Below are 18,399 nucleotides of genomic sequence, written 5' to 3' on the forward strand. Positions count from 1 at the left end.
AGGGGGGCCCCAGAGCCAATGAAAACTGAGTTTAGAGAAGGAAAGTCTAGTCAGTAGTTAAATACACCTGAGAGTGAAATAATTGGATTTGGCCTTCCAACAATCTCTAGCCACTTTAGAACTCTTTCATTACAAGGGAGAAACTGAAAGGCAGATTTCAGGAAAAGAAAGAGGATTCAGTGGATGAATAAATGAAATAGAATGAGTTATTCATGAAATTACAAATTAAGTCTAATATTAAGTGAAACAAAACCAAGTTTAATGACTCAGATTTCTCTAAAACTCAGGAATTTTCTTTGAATGCTTTTATTCAGTTTACTCTTCTCTTTTATTCCTATCCTAGACTTCTAAAATTTTTAAATTTTCTTTATATACACAAATCTTATCTAGAACTGAAGAAAATACTTTTCAGGTGCAAAATTGGAAATGGCTTCCCCAGGACCTAAGGGCCTTGTCCCCTTCACCAGAGAGTCTCTTGAAGTTATGGAACAGCATAGTGCTAAAAAACACAGTGAGGAACACAAAGAAGATTTAAAGCCAAACACCGACTTGGAAGTTGGAAAACAGCTGCCATTTGTTTATGGAAATCTTCCTAGAGCAATGGTGTCAGAGCCATTGGAAGATGTGGACCCATACTACAAGAATAAAATGGTAAGGATTAATTAAACTTATTATGACTATATTTTTATTCATTTTCCAGACATGTGAAAAATGTAATTGAGATAGGATGAAAGAAGATGGAAAAATAAGTGAAGAGGTAATTTTAAGTTATAGAAAACTGTATAAGAAATTTCACACATATTTGAGGTTTTTATCAAAACTGAATATTTGCCTGGTAGGTTAGTTTGCTTAGGGTTACTTTACTTTGTATGTAACAGGCTATACTGTTATGCCTTGATGTAAATGATTTATTTTATGTGAGCATAATGATTAGCTCCTTAAGATTACTGACTTTAAAATAACTATCATATAAAATTTCCATACTACGTACAGCAATTTCAACTGTTCAACTTGATGAGCTTACTTGGTAGTTAGGAAAATAAAGCCAATCTATATTTCATTCATAAATTTTATTCATTCATACAGTCACAGCCTATCTATCCAGAGAATGATTTGAGGAACTTACTAAATATTTGAACAATCCAAAAAGAAGCACAAAATGATAAAAATAAAAATAATTATGCTTAGAAAAGACAGAGATCTGTGTAGACTGACAAAGCTGGACGAGTCTCTACTAAGAAAATAGAATTTAAGTTATAGCTTGGAGAACACTTCACATTTTTACAAGGCAAGGGGAAGCTCTTCAATGAACAGTCAGTCAATAGCAGATACTAATTCTTGAATAGGGAAGAGACAGGCTGATGATAGAACTAGAACCCTGTAGCTGTGTTGCAAATTGTGGGAAATAAGATGAGATAACAGAGATGGCAACATGGCTTTAATGTGGTGGCCAAAGTACTGGTGTAATGAATGCAGTGTTTAAGTAAGATTAATCTAGAGATTCCTAAATTACTATTGCATGGAAGAGATAGGGTCAGAAAGATGAAATTAGAGAGAAAACAACTGAGGCCTGAAGTCAAGAGGTCTGGATTGTAGGAGTGTCTTGGAGAGAGAGGTAACACACCTGAGAAGAAATAGCAGGATTTGAAGACTGATTAATAATGCCAAGGTTTCCAGCTTGAAAGAATAGAAGTGCTTCTGACAAAAATGAAGTAACTATAAAGAAAGATCAAATTTGGGAGAGATGAGGATTAGTCCCGTTGTAGACAAATGTAATTTGATATTCTTGTAGAGTGTTCAGTGATTTTACCAAATGGGTGAAATGGAAATGAATCACTTTCTGGACAGAAGGCAAAGTGAGCATTTTGTATAATCACAACTCTTTTGAATACTTTGCATGGTGGAAGCGTGTTGACAATTTACAGTATAAATGTATATATTAACAAAAGACTCCAGTATCTCTGGTAGCCTCCATGGGCATTATGCATCATTAGCTATAGAACACCTGTAAAACCTTAAGAACATTTTAGTGAAAATGTAAGTCCTCATCTCAATTATCTCCGCTTTCACTTTTGCTCTGCTTAAGTCATTAACAGTTGATATAACAGTAACCTTAAAGGTAACTCTATTATAGCAGAGTTCTGAGTTCTTTGTAGTGTTTACAGACATGGCAGACAAATCTAGGTGTGTTACTGAAGACAAAATCAAAGATTTTGAAAAACAACCAAAAACAGTAAGGATACCTTAGTATAAAAAGTATTGTTATTAGTGATAACACAGAGATATTAAAATTTAAATTATATTTAGTTTACTCTGTTAAAGATGGCATACAAATAAATAATTCTCAAATGAAATGAACAATTTCAGCACTTAAACATTAACTAGAAAATTTTTCTATCTGGAACTACTCATTCCTTCACAAAGACATAAGCTGGTTGGCTACATCCTGTGTGAAGTTTGAAATTGTTTTGGAAAATACATGGAAAGCGCATTTTAAACAATCAGTTTTATTTTATTTGGCCCTTTTAATTTCCTTTTTGCTTTTAAAATGGAAAGAGGGACAATAACTACAATCAGGCCAAAATACACACAAATTATATGTTGGAAAAGTGTTCCATTGAGGAGAATCAGAGCACGGTTTGTTTTCCATTTAGAATAGGTATTCATAAAATATCAATGAATATATATTTGTATATATAGACAAATATAAATACCAATGTATAGTCACATATACACCTCTGTATAATTATATATTAAATATAATATATATTTTAGTATATTATAATATATTTTATCACATTGCATTATACACTATACATTACTGTTACATTACTGTTACATTATACTCTATATAATGTTTACTATGTATAATATAGTTATGCACACACCACAACAAATGAATTTTCCAAATGGGTATGTATATATAATAAAAGTGCACATATGTATGTGTGTATATACTTATATGTGTGTGTATATATATATACAGACATACACATATACATATACACTTTTACTGTGTATCCATATTTTACACACGTATACATATACACACATATACATAAGTCCTTTTTTAAATGTTTCTGATTTTTCCCTTTTTTGGTTTAATGCTTCTATATGCCAACATATGTTTTACATGATATAAACTTCTGTTTTAAATATGTTTATGTCATTGATAACTTACAAGTGGGGTTTTATACCGTAGGTAATTACTAATGATTAATGTAATGTTTGAGTGCATTCGGTCACTTTTACTACTATAATCCCACACCTTATTTGCTTCAAAATAAAATTAACTTATTTTACATTCACTGAATTTTAGTATGCTTAAATGCATACCCACGAGCCATCTGGATATAGATTGCTTCCTATTACATTAGTTCTGCAGGAAGACTTGAGGATTGGTATATGGCAAACAGTTTTCTTAGGTAGAACACTGGTAAAAAAAAGTGGTAGATAAGGCTAACTATAAGTAAAAATAGTTTTAAAAAAACTTTCCATTTGATTTAGTCTGTAAAAGGACATCAAAATGTAAGGAGTGTAACTGTTAGACTTCATGACTGAAATGATCATTGGCAATGTGCTTCATAATTGATGAGATCATAATTCTCAGTTCTAATTTCAGTTGATGTTCTTTTTTTTCATTTCACATGATGTTCTTTTTTTCCTCTTACAGACTTTCATAGTATTAAATAAAAAGAGAACAATATTCAGATTCAGTGCCACCTGGTGTACATTGTCTCCTTTCAATTCAGTTAGAAGAACAACCATTAAGATTTTGGTACATCCATATCCTTTTCTGTTGGTTTTAGACTGTACTAATATCAAATGCAACTATTCTATTCAGATGTTGCTGCAGTCTTTTTCTCTTTTTAATTAATATTCATTTTAGGTCATACTGAAATCTTGATTATAACTGCACTGTGTTCCATATTTGAAAGTACATTTAAAATATATTTTCTAGGGACTTCCCTGGTGGTCCAGCAGTTAAGACTCCGCACTTCCACTGCAGGGTCTCGAGTTCGATCCCTGGTCGAGGAACTAAGATCCCACATGCCTCGTGGCCAAAAATATATATATACATTTTTTTTTCTTTTCTAGTACACACAACAGTAGTAAATGTTAACAAATCTTAGTAATCCTCATTGTTTTCAATATGAGTAGTATATTTTTTTGACATTTAAGAAACTATGTGATCTCATATGTGTAAATACATATAAACAGATTATAGAAACATGTATTTCCAATATTGTTTTTATTAACATTATTCCTTGACGATAACTTACCTTTTTCCGACTGTTAATTTTAATTAGCATCCTGATTGACTGCATATTTATGTCCATGACTGATTTGCCAAAATGGGGGCCAGCATTAGAGTAAGTTATATAATTTTATTATGTATAATTGCATATATGATTATATTTTATATTTAACACATTGTGTTACAGTACATTATATATTACATATTATAATATTTTAATATATAATATTAATATTTTAATATATAATATACATTGTACGTAATATAATATTTATACACATTCCACAATTAATTGATAGTCAAATTTCATGGTTAATGCTGTAAGACATAGCCCACTCTAGAAGCCCTAACTAAAGCCCTATCCTATGGTTGTCTGGTTGAGTTGTTGGTTGGTTGCTTGGTTGCCAGATAATTATCCTCGACATATTACTTCAGAGATGATGATGTATTAGTCTCACTTTTAATATGAAAAGTTATTATATGAAAACTTTTCTGCAGGAATACTTTGCTTGGGATTTATACATTTGAAATACTTGTAAAACTCATTGCAAGAGGCATCTGGGCAGGATCTTTTTATTTCTTTGGTGATCCATGGAACTGGCTCGATTTCAGTGTAACTTTGTTTGAGTGAGTATTTCTTTTAAGTTGCAAACATCTTAATACCTTGCTAAGAAAATGCTTTTCATAAAGAAATATTGAGGATGATAAAGTTTTCTGCCTGCAAAAATTCTATGAGTAAAGAATAATTCATAAATCATAGCCATAATGAGATCTCTTAGGCAGCTCCAACTGAACTAGTCCTCAGAATATGCATTCAAAATTAAAGGAGTGGGATATTATCTCTGTAATCTACCCGAAGCAAAAACAATAGAGATTGAATTTTTGCATTTGAAGTGATTATTTTCAGTGAACAGAAAATCTCCTGGGAGTTTAAGAGAGGATCCTGGCGTGTTTGATTCTTCTCTAATCTACATTGCTTAAAAACAGTAAATACTCTAGTTATCAGAATAAGATATTTTATACGCACACATTTTTCTAAAATGATACATTAAGTTCTAATAATTTACATGTGTATTGATTTATTTAATCCTTCTACTTAGTATACTCATTTTATGGCTAAAGAAATTGTCACTGGCATCAAACTTCTGTTAAAAATAATTTAAAATAATACTCTATTTGTGGACTTGGGGTCAATTTTTTAAAAAAAGAAATAACCTTTATAAAGAACTTAATTAGTTTCTGCCATGTTGTAAGCAGTCAAAAAATAGTAGCTAATATCATTGAAATTATTATCACTGCTACTTCTACTATTACTATTATTATTTCTGCTCTTGCCATTGCTATTAGCTAACACTTAGGTAATACAGCTAACATTTAGCCCTTAGTATGTGCCAGGTGCTTTGCTATGAACTTTACATATATTAACTTATTTAATCCCCCCAAATCCTCAGAATTAGGAAGTATTATTATCCTTACTTTACGTTTGAGGAAACTAACGCAAGAAAGATTAAGTAATTTAAATAGTGGAGCCTGTATTTCTACATGGTCAGTCTGGCTACAGTGTCTGTGTCCTTAACCACTATACACATTTACTTCTGCTGTCATCACCATCACCATTGTCATCATCATCATCACCTCATCACCATCATTATCATCACCAGAAGTTTAAATACTTAAATTTTATTCCTTTAAAAAACTATGGATTTCCTTATTTTTAACTATCTCTTCACCAATTAGATTCAAAATATTTATGAACATAATATAGAGTATTTGATGGAATTATGACTACTCAGAGTGTCAAGCTTTTATAAACTCTCATAATTTGTTTGTAGATTAATATTTACTTGGATACCTTGCACTATAGCAGTCTTTCCCTTCCAATCAATAATAAAACTGCAAAATGCAATAATAAAAGCAAGTGAAACATTTGGATATATGGTTTTAAAAATAAGTTTCAAACAGTATAAAGAGCCAAAGATAAGTAATATAAACTCAATATGACTTCTAAATGACTCCAATTTAATCCCACAGGCATATATCAAGATATTCACCTCCAAACTTCATTTCAATATTTCGAATTACAAGAAATTTGAGAATTTTGAAAATTATTCCTTTAAACCAAGGTAAGAAAAAGCATTGAGTTCTTCATTTTGTTTTATGTACTTCCGTGTATTCATCTGAACACCCCTATTATTGCTTGAAGAAATGTTAAATTGAACAGTGTTTCAGCTTTGGAATAAATGAATTACCTGATTTTCAAATTTATTTCAGTCACTCCTGGAACGGCAAGAAAGAAATATCACATTTTTTACTTATTTGAAGTGGGTTCAATTCTTTTGATAATAAAATATAGAGCTCAATCAAAATATATTATTTTTCTATTTTTTTGTTTTTTACTTATTCTTTTGTCTTAAATATGAACTTATAAAATTGTCCTTAGACTTCTGAGAGAGATAGCAGTTTAGACAGATATCTAATCTGGCCTCTTCTTTTCCTCACTGTGTCTAAAAACCAGTTGAAATGAACAAAGCAATATAAAATAAAATAAATTCCCTTTTGCTGTCAGTGCTTGGATAGGATGCATTCCACATGCCACAAAGTTTAAGAAGGTTCTGCTAAATAAAGTAGAGCTGTGACCACATTGATGGAAGAAGCTGACAAATAATTTACACCTCCCATTCCTGAAAGAATCTTAAAGAAGTCTACCAATACCTTCTGATTTGTTGTTCTGAATGAATAAAAACAATCAGCTAGGAAAACTTGACCCAGAGTTTTTTTGGCTGCTATGAGTCAGAGGTATTATGAAATAGTTGAACGAATAAACCCACAGGCAAGTGTGATAATACCAAAAGTAAGATCTACAGGCAACTTTCATCCACTGGAACATCATGAAAAAGGCCAGATATATTGCATACTCTGTACTTGGAGAACAGGCTGGGCAAAACAGCAAAAAAAGATTGGAGAAATATGGTAATGGATGCCTAACCTTATGGATATACTGAACCATTAAATAGTACACATTAAACAGGTGAATTGTATGGTTTATAAATTATATCTCAATAAAGCTGTTTGATAAAAATGGTATGTGGCATGGCAGCTTCACCAAACACAGTGAAGAAACCAGCAGTGAGAACTGCCCTGGCAGGAATTTTCACAGTCCTAACTCTCTTCTACTCTCCGTAAATTACTAGAACATAAAATTGTATCACCTTCATCTTCATCTTAGAATCAGAGGTAAAGATTGTAGAATAATTCAGGTAAATCCAAGTTAATACAAGAAGAATACAGTAACTAGAATTGGGAGCACACAGGCTGATAGGACCTGCTGTTTGTTTCAAAGGAGAAAATAAGGCACATACCAGCAATATAGAGTATATGAAAATATTTTGCAATACAGAAGGAAAAACATACTATTCAAGAGAATGAAAATAATCCTTTTTTTTTTCTTTTAAAAATATGCTCTAAGGAATAGATGCAAGCAAAAGAAATAATCTCTTTTGTAGTTTTGTAGTCCCAATAGAAAAAAACTTAGACTCTCAAGTAGAAGATGAAAATGAAATCATAAAATAGACAAATAAAAATACATTTAAGACAAAAAAAGTAAAAATTATAATATCCTTGGTGACCTTTTGATGGTAATAGAAGTAGTAAAATATATAGCATTATCTGTATAATATTATGGTGTAGTAAATAAACCACTCATGTGAAGAAAAACTAGAGACCCAGTAGAACCAAAAATGGGATGGATTAATGAAGGAAGACAAAACCAAGTTCCATTATATGGATAATTGGTGACCCTAAATAAAAGAGAACAGATTAAATATGAAAGACAAATTATTCAAAAATACATTAGAAATTTTCAAGTCCCTTAACCTGAGAAAGACCTTAGTCACAAATGGAAAGGACTCATCTTATACTAGATTTTAAAAAAAGTAACAGATACACTTACACATATTATAAAATTTTGTAAATTTAAAGTATTAAAGAGAAAAAGCATTATAAAACCTACAAGCAAAAGAGCGAAGAAAACGAGCCTATGGAAAGGTTATGCACACCTCTTGATAATATTAAACATGAGTAGGCAGTGGAGTTTCAGAGCTGAGGGGAAATGTAGATGGGGAGGTTGTGACACCAGAATTCTATACCTGTCTGCCATTCATATGGGAAATCTACAGAATAATATCCTCAGCCATCCAAGAATTCTGAAATTTTACACGGATCGTTCCTGAGTATCTGCTGAAAATTGAAACTATGAAAATAAAATATTCAACAATGGGAAGATTTAGTACCAAAGGAATGGAATGAACTCTGAAATCGTTTCAACAGAGAATGAATTCCAAATTACGGTTGTTAGTGGGTTGCAAAACAGAACGCAAATATTATAAATCAGAAGTTATAACATGGACGTCTGTGGTTTATTCTTCAACTAGAGACGTATTTTACTTTTTTAAGAAAAATTTGAAATAGATTATAAAAATCTGATGATTTTAACATTAAATTCTAAATTAACTTGGATGAATCATCAGCATTCTTGCGTGGCAACTACCAACTGTAGTTGAGGAGCAGCTGCCTCTTTAAGTCAGGCATATTCATTCAAGTATCCTCCACTCCCTATTTGCATGAATTTATGTTTCCTGACAAGTCTTTGTAATGATTTGAATGTTACCTTTCCTATAAATCATGAAAGATAAGTTATACTGCAAAATACATAAAATTCAACAATTATAACTAGGTTAAAAGTCCTAAATTATATAAATAAACAAAAACTGAGAAGTAGGAATAGAGAAATGTGAGAAAGTAAATATGGTTATTTCCTTATCTTATATGGTGAGACTATAGTAGATACAGTTTTATTTTTGATGTAGAGAGTACATGCTTTTCCAAAATAAGAACTTAAGTTTGATCAGGTTCTCAAAATAGATATACTTTATCTAAAATACTAGAGGGAAAAAAGAAATTAAAGTTTATTTAGAAAGAATAGGACACATAGTAAATCATAAGGGGAATATAAAAATCAAAAAGAAAGTAATGATAAAGGCCAATCCAACAATAAAGCCAATTTATAGAAATGAATATAATTGGGTAAAAATAGTCTGTCAAGATGTAGAGACTTTAAAATTAAATTAAAAATAAGTTAAAGTCCACAAAAGATATACCTAAACTAAAACAAAATGAAAGTTTAAAAGTAAAAAAAAGGAAAAAGTTATACCAGGAAATCAATATCAAAGTTGGCATATGGCTCAGAACTTTGAATGGTAGATAACAATGAATTGCAGATAACAATGAAAATTACTAATAAATTTGATTCTGTAAAATTTGATGCTGACTTTTTTTACCTTTAATCAAAATGTCACCACTAAAATTAAAGCTCCACAAGAGGCTTGGCTTTATGTATATTATATATAATATATTTATAAATTATGTTAGTATTAATATTTTATATTCATATATTTATAAGTATATTTTAATTTATATATTTGTAAAAATATTTTATATAATATTACTATCATTAATAAAATATATTTGCATGAATTTATACACACATATATATTCTTAAAGATAATTTCAACAAAACAATATGAAAAAATTTTTTCAGTAAAAAATATACAGAGGACTCATGACAGTTATCAAACAAAAATACACAGTGCAGCTATACGTATTTTAAAAGTTTATTATGGTGATCATGGAAATTACATCAAAGTAAAATGATCCTATTTTTCTTCTAATACATTGGCAATGATATTTTTAAAAATGTCCTAGCTTTAGTGAAGGCCTGACTATATATTTATAGTCTCTGGTTTATGCATTGGTTCAACACCTCAACAATTTGAACGTATGAATCGATACTTAAATATGGTCATACATTTTGATACAGAAATTCCATTTCTAATGTAATACTTTAAAAAGACTTGCATATGGCAAAAAAAAATTAATAGTATTATTCGGGGTAGCAAAAGTAGCTATAAATATGTATTTCGGTATGATAGCAATTAAAAGTGTGTATCTACTCCAGATATCACATTTCTGTAACCACAAGAATAACTTTATTTCAACCCTATTCTATTACACTCACGAAATCTAATCATCTGAGGAGGTCATTTAAAAAACAGATTTTCAATTCTCACAATGATATATGAAATAGGTATCATTATACCCATTTAAAAAATAATAAAACAAGCATGGAAATGTTGGTAACTTGCTCAACGTCACAGAGCTAGTATATTCTCATCCATTGTTGAGCTGAGCAGTTATTAGGATCATAAATTTAAACAGACCAACAAATAAAAAAGGAGCAAGGGAAAAAGAGAAGGAAGGAAGGAGGGAACTAACGAAGGAAGGATGGAAAGAAGAAGGAAGCAAGGGAGGAAGGAGGGCTTATAGTAGTTTCATCTATGAAATTTAATTATGAGGTTTTTGTTGTATCTTCTTGTTTTCTATGTTTTCAAAATTGAGCATGTATTATTTAATAATTAGAAAAATGAATGTTCTTAAATAAATCTAGCTTTAAAGTTGAATTCTTGATTAGTAAGTATTCTGATATAAATTCAGACACATATAATTACAGTTATGTGTTATTCTCATTTCTAATCATTAAAAGTTTTTCATGTTTTACTTAATCAGCTCCAAAAATTGAGTTCCTAAAAAGTTCTTAAAAAGACAGCCACTATGGAGAACAGTATGGAGGTTCCTTAAAAAACCACAAATAGAACTACCATAGGACCCAGCAATCCCACTACTGGGCATATACCCTGAGAAAACCATAATTCAAAAAGAATCATGTACCAAAATATTCATTGCAGCTCAATTTACAATAGCCAGGAGAGGGAAGCAACCTAAGTGTCCATCAACAGATGAATGGATAAAGAAGATGTGGCACATATATACAATGGAATATTACTCAGCCATAAAAAGAAACGCAATTGAGTTATTTGTCGTGAGGTGGATGGACCTAGAGTCTGTCATACAGAGTGAAGTAAGTCAGAAAGAGAAAAACAAATACCGTATGCTAACCGTATATATGGAATCTAAGAAAAAAAAATCGTCATGAAGAACCTAGGGGCAAGATGGGAATAAAGACACAGACCTAGTAGAGAATGGACTTGAGAATATGGGGAGGGGGAAGGGTAAGGTGTGACAAAGTGAGAGAGTGGCATGGACATATATACACTACCAAACGTAAAATAGATAGCTAGTGGAAAGCAGCCGCATAGCACAGGGAGATCAGCTCGCTGGTTTGTGACCACCTAGAGGGGTGGGATAGGGATGGTGGGAGGGAGGGAGATGCAAGAGGGAAGAGGTATGGGGATATATGTATATGTATAACTGATCACTCCTTTATAAAGCAGAAACTAACACACCATTGTAAAGCAATTATACTCTAATAAAGATGTTTAAAAAAAGTTAATGAAAGAATGTATAGAATACTGCTATTTCAAACTATTTCTTGTTTCAACATTTGCAACCCATGTTAATTTTTAACTCTACGCCTTTACCTATGCTTATAAATAATGGTGATTAGTATGAAAAGCAATAGCCAAGAGAGAAGGCCTGTTCTTTATGTAGTAAAGTGAAACAAACAAATAACTAATTTAAAAATACTAAGTTATGTCTAAATTATTGACAGGAGGGCTTCCCTGGTGGCGCAGTGGTTGAGAGTCCGCCTGCCGATGCAGGGGACACGGGTTCGTGCCCCGGTCCGGGAAGATCCCACATGCCACGGAACAGCTAGGCCCGTGAGCCATGGCCACTGAGCCTGCGTGTCCAGAGCCTGTGCTCCGCAACGGGAGAGGCCACAACAGTGAGAGGCCCGCATACCGCCAAAAAATAAAATAAATAAATAAATTATTGACAGGTGTAATAAATTAGCAATAATACAGAAACCTCAAAGTTAAGGGTTTTATTCATTTTAGTCATTGGACCTAGATCATGGTGGATTAAATTATAAAACACAAAGCTATTGATTTTGATGGCATCTGCATTTGCCATGGGAGAAGTTTGCTAATCCTGCTTTACTAAGATATTTTATTTTATCGAAAACAAACCTTTCTCTTTTCAGGTCTGAAGTCTTTTGTAGGGATCCTGATCCATTGTTTGAAGAAACTCACTGGGGTCATTATCCTAACTCTCTTCTTTCTGAGCATATTTTCTCTAATTGGGATGGGGCTCTTCATGGGCAACCTGAAGCATAAATGTTTGCGATGGCCCCAAGAAAATGAAACTGAAACACTGCACAACAGAACTGGAAACCCATATTATATTCGAGGTAAGAATCCCTTGCATCTATATCAAAAAAATTCAAACTTTTCTTACTGGCAAAATATTCTTCACAGAAATATTGGACATTCAATTTCAGAACAAATTTAACTTCAGAACAACCTTCATATAAATGCCATAACTATGCTCAAGTACTAATCTGGATCAGTTTCTTTTATCAGGATAATAAAGTTCCAAGTCTTCAGACAGTTAAATCAGGGAAACCTACGTTTGGAATTGCTAAAACTTGCAAATTTTATCCTTTCATAAATAAATAAATATGACCAGTCTTAACTGCAATTTTATCAGAGTACAATCCTCATGATACTACCTTTCTTCGATAAAGTTGTTTAAAATTTAAATGTAAGTGTACACATTAGAAACTTTGGCGTGATCATATAAATCAAAAAATGACCTACAATATAGAAATTCTTACTATTGTTGTATTTCAATTGCTGCTGCTCACTTTAAATGCTTTGAGTTATACTCTGATGAATAATGAAAATATTTTAGGCTAACAGAAATAATGTCAAACAAGTATTGCTTAGCCCTTATACATAAGTAAATCACATGCCTGATCACATATCTTCACTATAATCCTGCAGAGAAGACATGAATAACCCCTGTTACCAACAGAGAAACAGAAGTAAAGGGAAATTCTGTGAATGTTCTAGCATACTATAACCACATGGTGGCAAAACTAGGATTCTAGCCAAGCTCCATCTGGCTTTAAAACCCATTCCCTTTTCACCAGGCCATACTCTCTTATTAGATTTTTCCCTCATATTAAAATCATCAGCTCCTTTCTGACAGTATTTAGAAAAAACCAAAAGCATATTGTTCAACTTATAAAAATAAAATATTGATAAACCTCAAGTAGTGCTTCTACCTTAATTTTATTTATACTTTGGATTTAATAAGTTCTAAAACAAATCTTAATAAATTTTACTCTTTGGTTTACCTCATAATATGATTATGATTCAAGTAATGCAAAATTATTAGTACATATGTGAAATGTTTCCTTATTATGTAGGTCTATTTCATGGTCTTAATTCTAGTGATAAGAACAATAGGAGATGGATGTTAAATCTTAGATTCCAATTGAAATCCCCTTTTAGCTTCTTTGATGTTGTAATAAAAATATGCTAATTACTAAAAAATAAACAAATTTTGCTACTTCACTGGTTATTGCTAAGAAAATAGAGTCCAAGTTCTTTTCTTTGTTAAAGTATGTATATTATAATGAAATCATTTTAAAGATTATCACTTTAATATTTGTCCAATTCTAGTCATTCCATTTTCTCAAATAGCATGTTAGGAATTGCTAGAAATATATTTGCAAAACACTATTTAACCTAATTTCCATGTCATAGTCCTTGTATTTAGAAGAACACTTGGAACTGCCTAGTTTTAATGTCAAATTTCATTTGGTTTTTGACTGTCACTCAAAAGTTTTGATTAATGGTTCCTAACTATGATTTTTAAATTCTTCTAAAATTATTTTAGGTGACAAATTAAAGTGACATTTTCTGAGATTGGTGTAATTCAATTTTGTATACACACACACACACACACACTCACCAGGACTGATCTCATGGGTTTGATTTTTGTGATTTGAATTCAGAACCTAAAAATCAATGCTACTAACCGTGTATGTTCCCATCCCTGGTAACTGATATCTATAAATACACAATTTAAATTTTAATTGATAGCAGATAAAAATACCTGGATGAATTCTATGGGCTATGACTCAGATTATCTCAGATTATGATTGAAACTAGGTGATATCAGGACAAATAATTAGGCGGCACTGGACACTCATTGTAGAAAAATAAGCTGCAAAGTGGGAAGAGAATGGAAATTAAACCCAGAGACAGAAAACTCTGGTCTTCTGTTCAGGAAGATCATCAGGAATAAACCCTGGAAGGAATAATCCTCAGTTTTCAAGTAAATTAGTCTTGGGAATTTTTCTTTCAGGGTCTGGTCATACCTGGCTGGAGTAGGTGGATTGCCAGAGGTCTTTTGGCCTGTACACTGGATGCTAGGACAGCCTCCTAGATTTTAAAAAAAGGAGGGGGAGGCAGGCTGTATGCTCCTTCCTTCTTACTGTACAGAAGGATGTTCATCTGTACAGATTTAATTGGGTTTCAGATATGCTGTTTACTCAAGATTAGATATGGAATATCATTTCTTTCCTATTTTTCAGAAACAGAAAACTTTTATTATTTGGAAGGAGAAAGATATGCTCTTCTTTGTGGCAACAGAACAGATGCTGGGTAAGTGGTATTAATGTTTTCTTCTATTGTAACCAAAAGTGAGGTCTGGCTGTTCAACGCTCAAAAGCCGGTAAAGAGGCCAGGTTGGTGGAAAGGAAAGTTTGCTTTATTTTGGGTGCTGGCAACCGGGAGCAGGGGGTGGAGTGGGGAGAGGGTGGAAGCCTGTATCCAAAGGCTGACTCTGACCCCACCGCCCTGACAATCAGGGGGCAAGAGCTTTTATAGATGGAGGGAGGGGGTTACAGGCAAGAACAGCGCAGTCAGCTCTGACAGACATCTTGATATTGGTCATCGGTGGTCTGACCAGCATCATCTTGATTGTTTTAAGTACGGTTAATCTTCAGTTCCAGGGTCCGTTTGTTCCCATTTCCTTGAGGCCAATTCTCAGAATTATGACAACTTATGTCATGACTACAGTCTGGTCTTCATGTAGTTAACTTCTTCCACCTGGTGGGGATTTCAGCATCTACAGACAGCTCACAGGATATGGCTCAGAATATTATCTGTAGCCCTTAAGAAGGAACTAAAGGTCCTTGACTATGTTTAGTGACAAAACTATTATTATTTGGTCTCCTTTGACTGTTTTTCTTTGTTTCTACTTTTTCTCACTTCTCTGATTAAACTTATTCTTTGGTTAAAGTTTTTCCACAGACAAAAGGCAGGCTGAGGACATGGGAGAGCAAGGACCATAGGGTCCTGCTCTGTTTCAGTATCCCTGATCAATAGTATTTATTTAATGATTATTGCTTTTATTAATGGTTCCCATTTGATTACATAATCTCATTTTACCATCAAAACCATGCTGAGAAGTGTACAATATGGAATACTATTAATCTGATTTTACAGAAAAAAGTATAATGGATAGACTAGCTAAATGATTTATTCAAGCTCAAGAAGTTAGTAAATGGAAGAGCTGGGACTTAAGTAAGAATCTGATTTTCTGTTTTCAGTGTGCCCCAGAGCTAATAGGAATTATCAAGAAAGACAATATAATCTGTTCTTCAGCCCAAAGACTTTGAAGAAAAAATAATTAAAGATGTGATGTTATTTCACTTATATTATGGCTTGTATGTCTTTAATGAATATAATTTACGTTAATAACAAGCTGATTGCTCTTAAAAACAGTACTTATAAATAATTCTTCAGTGAGATGACAAAACTCTCAAGTTTTATTGTCCTATAATTTCAGATGAAGAGATAAGAAGGTAGAAATAAAGTGCTTCTCAGCAGTACTATGACTCAATTCCTTCTGTTACTTCCCTAAGCCAGGATGACTTGGCACCCATTTGTAAACTCAGCTCTTTCTTAGAGGCTCTGGGCACAGATTGACAAAAAAGCACACGGGAGAGGGGAACATGAGTTATGTAGTTTAGTTGTATTAAGGTGATTTAGACATATTGTTGCTTACTCAACTCTTTTTGCCACCCTACTGCTGGGCTTCCTTTCTGTTTTCAAGTCCAGATTATGATTTCATCTCATCGTGTCTGCCCCATCCCACTCAAGCTACCCCTTTCAGTGGACATTCCAAATTAAATTTTACCTGAAATGCATGTTGGAGATATCTGGTCATGGATAGACAGAATCGCAATGATATAGTATGTCAAGGCCAGAAGAGAAAGTCATACAGAGTTTCACCTGCAGCCATCATACTTTGCTGCATGGTAAACTATCCCAAAAGTTGGTGCTTTAAGACAAGAACAAAAATTCATTTGTTCAGATTCTGTAGGTCAGCAATTTAACAAGCCTCAACACACAAGTACTTTTTAAACCTCTGTTTGCATCACAATTGTTAACCATTAACAAGTATGCAAAACAAGTCACATGGCCAAAGTTCCAATAATGTAGGAGGAACTACAGAAAGGTGTGGATGGAGGAAGCATGATTTATTGGGCCACTACTGTCATAATGGACCACAACACCCAAGCCCCAGTAGGTAAAAGTATGAAGACTCCATGAAAGGAAATGAAATAAATATTTAATCATCTTTCTACCAAACTGCCAGTTCTGCTTATAAATTATTGATAATAAATTTTTTCTCACTCTTAAATAATGGGATGTAAGGGTTTGAGGTGAGATCATTTAAAAATTAAACCCTAAACTACTACAGTTTTATTTTTATCAGTGTTATTTTCCATCAGTTATACTTTCACTTTGATACTGGGTAGTAAAGAAATCTTTAACAAAAGGCTTGGTAAAAAGCATTTGTGAGGGGCTTCCCTGGTGGTGCAGTGGTTGAGAGTCCGCTTGCCGATGCAGGGGACACGGGTTCGTGCCCCGGTCCAGGAAGATCCCACATGCCGTGGAGCAGCTGGGCCCGTGAGCCATGGCCGCTGAGCCTGCGCGTCCGGAGCCTGTGCTCCGCAACGGAAGAGGCCACAACAGTGAGAGGCCCGTGTACCGCAATAAAGAAAAAAAAAATTTGTGAGGCCCTGTTGTCTTTTAGTTTAATTATATGTTCACTTATATCAACTTAAAATCTAACTCATATGCAGCTTTTTCTACCGGGAATTGTTTGGGAGAAGACTACTCCCTGTGGAAGAGGGAGCCCTTTATTATTCATGGGCAGATGTTCTATATTTACGATTTGACCATAATCTGAAAGTCACCTAAGAGTAAGCAGTTTTTCTTTTCTGTGTCTTAATTAGTCAGTGTCCTGAAGGATATGTGTGTGTAAAAGCTGGTGTAAATCCTGATTATGGCTACACAAATTTTGACAGTTTTGGCTGGACCTTATTAGCCCTATTTCGGTTAATGATGCAGGATTACCCTGAAGCACTTTATCACCAGGTAAGAACACAGAGAATCTGCACTGCTTGGAAAAATGGTGCCATGTTCCTCCTTTCTGAAATAATGATCAAATATAATGCACTGTATTAAATTTTTATGTGAAGAAGAATTTGAGGACAGAAGAAAAGAGGATGAGAATTACCTAATGTCAAACTGTTTGTTAAAACTGAGCCCAAATCTGTGTTCTTATGTATGGTGTTGATATCGTATTTAATCTTTGAAACAATCCTACAAGGATATAAATATGTATATGCGCTTTTCTATGAAGACCCTAAGATGAGAGCATTTAGGTAATCTCCCCAAAGTTAAAGCACATGTATCTGCCAGAGATCACTATACTGCTCTGTGGTCTCAGACATTTGGCATTAACTAAGTAAAGAGCATTTCTAAGTACTCATTCTTTAGACAAAAAAAATTGAACCTATGAGATAACCATGTATTAAGAAATTATTTGTTGAATGCCCACAATGTACTCTTTCTCTTTAATTCTCTATTTCTTCTCATTCTCCTTTAATATTCAGTAAGGCTGCAGTTGTAATAGCAGAAAGCCTGCTGTTATGAGACTTGAAATCAAAATGCTGAGAGTTCTCCTTTATAACTGATGATTTGTGTGCCATAGTGTCTCAGAAGTATATAATACGTGCTCATTAAAATAGAGATTCAATTTTTCTTTTAAGAAAAGTTCCAGCACAGTGGAATATGCAGTGTCATTTCAGCAGCATAGTTAATATCAAAGGATATTAGATAAAATAAATAAGTTACTTTAAATTCCAAAAGTATTTACAGTTGAAGAAGAACACTCTTTTTAAACACACACACCATACT

At 32.9% G+C, this 18,399-nt stretch overlaps 1 protein-coding gene across 1 annotated transcript in view; it reads left to right on the plus strand.

Annotated features, from left to right (window-relative positions):
* The first annotated feature begins 417 nt into the window (after nt 1-417).
* SCN7A (sodium voltage-gated channel alpha subunit 7) overlaps nt 418-18,399 on the plus strand; it is a 56,039-nt gene continuing 38,057 nt past the window's right edge. The window contains exons 1-8 of the mRNA XM_081242227.1: nt 418-651; nt 3,674-3,786; nt 4,284-4,373; nt 4,757-4,885; nt 6,290-6,381; nt 12,315-12,521; nt 14,718-14,787; nt 17,433-17,574. Of these exons, the coding sequence (XP_081098353.1) occupies nt 427-651; nt 3,674-3,786; nt 4,284-4,373; nt 4,757-4,885; nt 6,290-6,381; nt 12,315-12,521; nt 14,718-14,787; nt 17,433-17,574 (1,068 nt within the window). The 5' untranslated portion in view covers nt 418-426. The remainder of the gene's footprint in view (nt 652-3,673; nt 3,787-4,283; nt 4,374-4,756; nt 4,886-6,289; nt 6,382-12,314; nt 12,522-14,717; nt 14,788-17,432; nt 17,575-18,399) is intronic.

The sequence above is a fragment of the Mesoplodon bidens genome (genome assembly GCF_964165515.1).
Source record: "Mesoplodon bidens genome assembly, chromosome: 8".
Taxonomy (NCBI): domain Eukaryota; kingdom Metazoa; phylum Chordata; class Mammalia; order Artiodactyla; family Ziphiidae; genus Mesoplodon; species Mesoplodon bidens.